Genomic DNA, 6,558 nt, shown 5'->3' with positions numbered 1-6,558 from the left:
ATTTGACGAACCGGAATTTGTCGATGTTCTTTTTCCTGTTTGGTGCGATTGCAATTGCGGATCTTGACCTGGCCGGACCTTATGACCACAGTGTACCAATCTTCTCATGGCTACTTCCAGCAGGATAATGCGCCATGTTATAAAGTGAATCATCTCAGACTCATTTCTTGAAACTTTTCCACTTAAGTAATTGTGAATTGAGCATATTGACAGACAACATTTTATTTTTTATCTTAAATGCAATTTTTTTTTTATAATTACTGCTCTAAATGTATTGCTCTGTCAGCTAAAGATCTGTTTTGGTCTCTATACTTTAATTAAATAAATCAATTCAAGCTAAAATGGAAGAGGCTATACTAAGCCTGATCTCTTTGTATCAGAGAATTTCTTTCCCAGAAAGATGTCACTTGGGGTAAAACCCCCCCTGCAACCCTGGTTTGCATTTGTATAGCTCACAGCATGTTCATTTACATGTTAAAGCCTCCCCTAGAATTCCATGGGGGGGAGGCAGGGGGGAACACTGCCTAAGAGAGTCCACGTCAATTTCTGACAATTTACGGGAGTTTTCGGCGAAGCCTGCAAATTGTCGTAAACTGCCGCTAACCTGAAGTTCCACGACAATCTACAGTGCCGCATATTGACGAAAATCCCACTTTTCATGCAGTGTGATATACACATTCAGCAATGTCTCTAAGACCTGTATACTGTATGTCTGAGATTGTGATTACTCATAGACAAACATTAGCTCTGTTTTATTTTTTTCTCATTTCAATTTCAACATTATTGGCTAAAGGTTTACATGTTTACTTTCTTTATTGCATTTTGATAAACAACTTATTTAACAAGGAACAGTGACATCACTCTCAAACCCCATCTAGATATTTCTTGGTTATAAAACGGTGATTAATTTGCACAGGCAGCTTTAAATGCCTTTCCAGGCTTTATTGTGCAAAGAACAGGGTCACTGCCAACAGCTTTTGTTACTGTTGCATCACGTGTTTGTTATATTCTTCCTTAAATGCTTGGGATAATGAGATTAGAGGTTTAATGTGGAGTAAACCCTCTTATAAACATCTTATCAGAAACATTACAGCAAAATCAGTGCCACTTTTCAAAGGACCACTGCTGAGACGGAGGTTCAGCTCACAAACTCCTACTTCCTAAACACAAAATGGCAAACATTCTTTTTCTTGCAATATCTTTGCTAATTTTGGGGGATGTTGCCTTTTTACATGCCTCATTTCCACCCAGCCTTATTGAGGACATCGCAAAAATCGTCATGGACAATTACTGCTCACCAGAGAAGCTTGTAGGGATGAAGGAGGACATTGCAGCAGCCACAAACAACACAGAGGTCCTCAACATCCCAGACGGCGAGTTATTGGCTAATATCCTAACCAGTGGAGTCCAAACTACCGTGAGCGATCCACGGCTGCAGGTCTCCTATGAGCCAAACTATGTTCCTGTGGTCCGTCCAGAGCTGCCTCCTTTGCCCCCTGAACAGCTTGCTGCTGTTCTCCAGACATCCATAAAGCTAGATGTCTTGGACGGTAACATTGGCTACCTAAGAATTGATCACATCCTTGGGGAGGAGGTTGCTGAGAAGGTTGGCCCGTTGCTTGTAGACTTAGTTTGGAATAAAATCTTGCCCACCTCAGCTCTGATCTTTGACTTGCGTTACACTGGAAGCGGGGACCTCTCCGGCATCCCCTACATAGTCTCTTACTTCACCCAAGCTGAGCCTGTAATTCACATTGACAGCATTTATGACCGACCTTCGAACACCACCACCAAGCTGCTGTCTATGTCAACACTGCTGGGAGAGAGATACAGTATAAACAAGCCCCTTTTTATCCTCACAAGCAAAAACACAAATGGCATTGCTGAAGATGTTGCCTTCTGCCTCAAGAACCTGAAAAGGGCCACTGTTGTTGGTGAGAAGACTGCTGGGGGCTCAGTGAAGGTTGATAAACTTAAAGTGGGTAACACTGACTTCTACATCACCCTGCCTACTGCAAAGTCCATCAACCCCATCACAGGCTTGACCTGGGAGCTCACAGGTGTGACCCCAGATGTGGAAGTCGATGCAGAGGATGCCCTTGCTACCGCAATTGCAATCATCAACCTCAGAGCTCAAGTGCCAGCCATCATTGAGGAATCTGCAAGCTTGATTGCCAACAATTATGCCTTTGAGAGTGTCGGGGCAGATGTTGCAGAGAAGCTAAGAGACCTCCTGGCAAAAGGGGAATTCAGCACCATTAATGATAAAGACGGTCTCGAGACAAAGCTGTCAGCTGATCTCCAAACCCTTTCTGGCGACAAAAGCCTAAAGACCACCAGCAACACCCCAGCCCTGCCACCAGTTGTAAGTGTTCTTTTGTTGTTTCAGAGAAAATTTTTCAAAGCAAGTCTTAAGCCAGGCCTACACTGTACAATTTTTTCAAATGTTGCATGCAGCTAGAGCACACACTGTACAACGAAACCGCGAGGTTTCATCATACAGTCCACAGCTCACGATGTTTGTTCTCATACTGTGTGGCCCAACGCTCTGATACGATCTACCTGCTCACACTGTACGTCTAAAAACCACGTGAGACTCAGCTCCACAGTGAGATGGCGCTACTCGGACTCGTCTATCTGGAAGCCAAATGAGTAGAAGAGGAATATGAAGCTTACTAGAGTGAAATGCGCTGCCTTGGAAATTTGTGCAATTTTGTGCTGAAAGCCCTAAAAAGAAAAGGCGACAACGTATTTGGACAAAGACATGGCGGAGCAGACGTGGATACTACGATCTGTCAATCTTAAAGAATAAAGTCCAGTTCACTCACATCCCCACCATGGTTCTACATTTTCATCTGAGAGAAAGAAGAAGAATCCTTGTTTGCGCACTAAGCGATTTGTTTACGACCACCTTACAATGGCCAAATGAATTTCGAACATGTTTGATTTTCTCCCAACCTTATTTATAATACCTGATCAGGAGATGGTCATTAGAGGCTGATCGCCCCTCGTTACGCCCTTTACACTAAACGATGCACAATCATGCCCAATCGACTGGCTTTATTAAGAAAACACTTCTGGAAAATAAAATTGCTTGAACAGCAATGTATCATTTTCTGGTGTAGATGACATACTCCAAACATGATCCATGTGCAAGGGTCAATGTAAAGAATATTTTGATGTAAGATGTCTTTTGTGACGCTAATGCCTGTCCGGTGCTCACTCTGCAGGATTATTCTCCAGAGATGTACATTGAGCTGATCAAAATCTCCTTTCACTCTGATGTTTTTGAAAACAACACTGGCTACCTGCGATTTGACATGTTTGGAGACTTTGAAGAAGTAAAGCCCATCGCCCAGATAATTGTGGAGCATGTCTGGAACAAAGTCCTAAACACAGACGCTATGATCATTGATCTCAGGTGGGGTTTTTGTTTTTTTGTTATTATTTTTATTCTAAAGTAAAATATTACCCTACTCAGACAAGTAAAAATCAGACATTCATAAAAAAATAAGTGTTCTGTTTTTTTTCTGCTTACTTTGTGTTTTTTGGACACTCAGGAACAATGTTGGTGGACCAACAACAGCCATTGCAGGTTTTTGCTCTTACTTCTTTGATGGAGACAAGCAGATCCTTTTGGACAAACTGTATGACAGACCCTCTGGAACCACCACTGAGCTGCTGACTCTCTCCGAACTCACTGGTAATTCCTCAGACTTACTTTTAGCATAATATCTAAATAACACTGAATAAAGGGCTGGTTATCCTCCCACAGCAGTGTGTAGCAGTGAGCTTGTTTCAGGCATAACAAAGATCTTTTTTATTTATGCCCAATTTTGAAGCGTGGTCTGTGCTATGTTATTTCACACCACAACAGAAGAGGGACAATCTCGATCTAGCTGTGGGTCTAGATACGGCCGAGGTGGTGAGGAAATGGAAAAACACAAGGAGCAACAACGGAGGGACATGAGGGCAAAAAAGAGCAGGGATCTAGATGGAAAAAGGGTCCCAGCGTTCTCCCGTACCACGCTCTTCTAGCTTGTTCATCTTCATGAGTCATTTTCCACAATGGTGGTCATGCCTTACTGGCTTGTTTTGTTTGTACCAAACAGGAAATATGCATAGTGTAGAGCAGATGTAGATTTGACCAATCAGATGCTTCCTGTCTGCGGTCACCTACAATATTGGAGAGGTGCACTAGAGTGTCTGCGTGGGGGGAGTCATATCTGCATTAAAGTCGTAGGAAACAGCTTTTCCAACCGTTGCATTTCCAAATTCTCCCTAGCAGTGCCCGACTTTACACGAGTGAATAAAGTGAATATGACTGGTCGTTTATCAAGGGGGCGGGATTGTTGTGGTGGAAGATTTGCAATTATGTTTGGTTGTGGCCGGTTTGTCTGAAGCATCTTGCTAACCAGTTAGCAACTTAGTGCTAGGAGGTTCCAAATGGGAAATTCCATTGCGACCAAGTAGCACTAAATTGGTGACTTAGCAACAATACTGCAGCAGAAGCTTGGTTTTGTGTAGAAGGCTTACAGCCGTACATGTTTGAGCCCTTGCCTCGCAACGCTGCCAGTTCTGTTAGCTCTACGCCTGCTGAAGACACAGACGTCCATCCCCGTGAACACTGGGAATGGAAAACTCAATGGGAAAGGAAATAATGATTCTTATTTCAACCGTTGCGTATATTAGCTGCAACATACAAATCAAGATGCTTAAAAAATTTGATTGACAGACGACCACTGATATATGATTGGCCAAATTTAGGTGTTCAGGCTGACGTATAACTAATTGGCCTGCATAAGATAACAGATTTCAAGACAGGATTTTTTTTTTTTTTTATAGAAATTTTCTAACTTTTGGGACAATATAGTCTGATAAAGAGTACATTTATTAACATGTTTAAGCCAGAATGATTTGACATTTAAATATGACTTCCCTACGACTTTAACTGTGACACACACAACCAGACGACCTGGTTTCTGAGTTTAAACCAGGCTTTAGAGGTTTCTAACTGTATGCTTGACTCTCATCTAGGCGTAAGGTATGGCTCTAAGAAAAGTCTCATCATCTTGACCAGCAAGGTTACAGCGGGCGCCGCGGAGGAGTTTGTTTACATCATGAAAAAGCAAGGCCGTGCTATGATAATTGGAGAGACCACCGCCGGGGCTTCCCATCCACCGAAGGTATTCCCAGTTGGTGAGAGCAACATCTTCCTTAGCATCCCCACGGTCCATTCCGACGCTTCGGCTGGGCCAACTTGGGAGGGAGTTGGTGTAAAACCCCACATTCCTGCTGCAGCTGAGGCTGCCTTGGAGGTGGCAAAGGGCATCCTTAACAAGCACCTTGAAGGCCAGCAGTAAACAGTGTGCTGTGAAGATCTCTGTTTTAGTGTTTGCTTTGGCAATTAATTTTGTTCTTGTTTGTAAGAGCAATGTAGATTCAGTACAGACTGTATTTTGTCCTTAATTTTCAAAATACTTCAGCCTTGTTGGTGTTTGTAATGGAGAGGTTCAGTTGTATGTAGGATTAAAAACCTTTGCAACTCTAGAAGTGAGTCTTGCTGTTTGTGTAAGTAAGTGCATGTTATGCTTTTCCAACATTTGTTGATTCTTTGTTATGCTGTGTCTCTTGGGATGGCAGATTCGACAATCCATTTTTACATCTAATATTTCTACATGAGAAGCCGTTCTGAGGAAGTAAAATGCTGTTTTATCCTAAATACAGTGAATTTCACATCACATGGACCTACTTGGGTTGTATCAATTCCAGAAGTGAGACCCAATAAAACATTGTTCATAAGTGTGTGCTGCATTCAAATTCTTTAATAAGAGGCAAACAAAAATGTCCTGTCATAACTGTCATCACGGTGGAGATGTGGCGGCCTAGTTGTTATTGCATAGAGCAGTGGAATCCTGAGGTTCTGAGTATGAGCTCCACTCCCACAGCCTCCACTCTGGGTCTAGGAACAAGACCTCATACCTTAACCCCATACTGATCCCTGGGCGCCACACAATGGCAGCCTAAAGGGGATGGGTTAAAGACAGAGGTATATTTCACCAAATTCGTATCAATTAAGTTCAATTATTATAATTATTATCTAATGCAGTCTAAAGAGGGAATTCAGTTACATTTTTCCATAGCATGCAATGTTTAACACCTGGTTTTATCTTTTACCTAGGGATGGGGATCGTTAATATTTATTGATATCGATACCTTTATCGATACTCCTTATCGATCCGAGTCTTTATCGATACCACTATCGATACTTTTCTGTTATTTGGTGGAAAGACGATGCGACAATATGTTTTTAACAGAACTGGTATTGCTTTTATTGCTTAACAAGTGAGCATAACAAAAAAGTTTCTAGCCTTCAGTAAACATGGCTAATGTAATAGGCCACTTCTAAATGACATAAAACTAACTAGAATATATCAGCAGCACCAAATGAAAAATAAAATGTCATAATGTATATAAATTAAATGAATAATATGCTGTGTCAGAAAAAAAGGAAATAAAATATCAGCCCATAAATTAACAGGTATTTTTTTGCAGAAA

General features: G+C 41.8%; 1 protein-coding gene across 1 annotated transcript; it reads left to right on the top strand.

The window, feature by feature from the left end:
• Positions 1–1,085: 1,085 nt before the first annotated feature.
• Positions 1,086–5,802, top strand: rbp3 (retinol binding protein 3). The gene is made up of 4 exons (XM_038267184.1): positions 1,086–2,365; positions 3,231–3,421; positions 3,561–3,703; positions 5,038–5,802. The coding sequence occupies exons 1-4, from the start codon at positions 1,172–1,174 to the stop codon at positions 5,361–5,363; spliced, it is 1,854 nt and encodes a 617-aa protein (XP_038123112.1). The 5' UTR covers positions 1,086–1,171; the 3' UTR covers positions 5,364–5,802.
• The last annotated feature ends 756 nt before the right edge of the window (positions 5,803–6,558 follow it).

The sequence above is a fragment of the Cyprinodon tularosa genome, unplaced genomic scaffold (assembly GCF_016077235.1).
Source record: "Cyprinodon tularosa strain WSP-4 unplaced genomic scaffold, ASM1607723v1 ctg664, whole genome shotgun sequence".
NCBI lineage: Eukaryota > Metazoa > Chordata > Actinopteri > Cyprinodontiformes > Cyprinodontidae > Cyprinodon > Cyprinodon tularosa.
Note: the sequence above shows the minus strand (reverse complement) of the source record. Positions and strands in the feature narration are given on the sequence as shown.

Bases quoted from the DNA above. Each gene is read 5' to 3' on its own strand.
- rbp3 (XM_038267184.1), top strand. From the start codon at position 1,172: ATGGCAAACATTCTTTTTCTTGCAATATCTTTGCTAATTTTGGGGGAT. The intron at 2,366-3,230 runs GTAAGTGTTCTT...CTCACTCTGCAG, and splicing joins CCCCAGCCCTGCCACCAGTT to GATTATTCTCCAGAGATGTA. The intron at 3,704-5,037 runs GTAATTCCTCAG...ACTCTCATCTAG, and splicing joins GACTCTCTCCGAACTCACTG to GCGTAAGGTATGGCTCTAAG.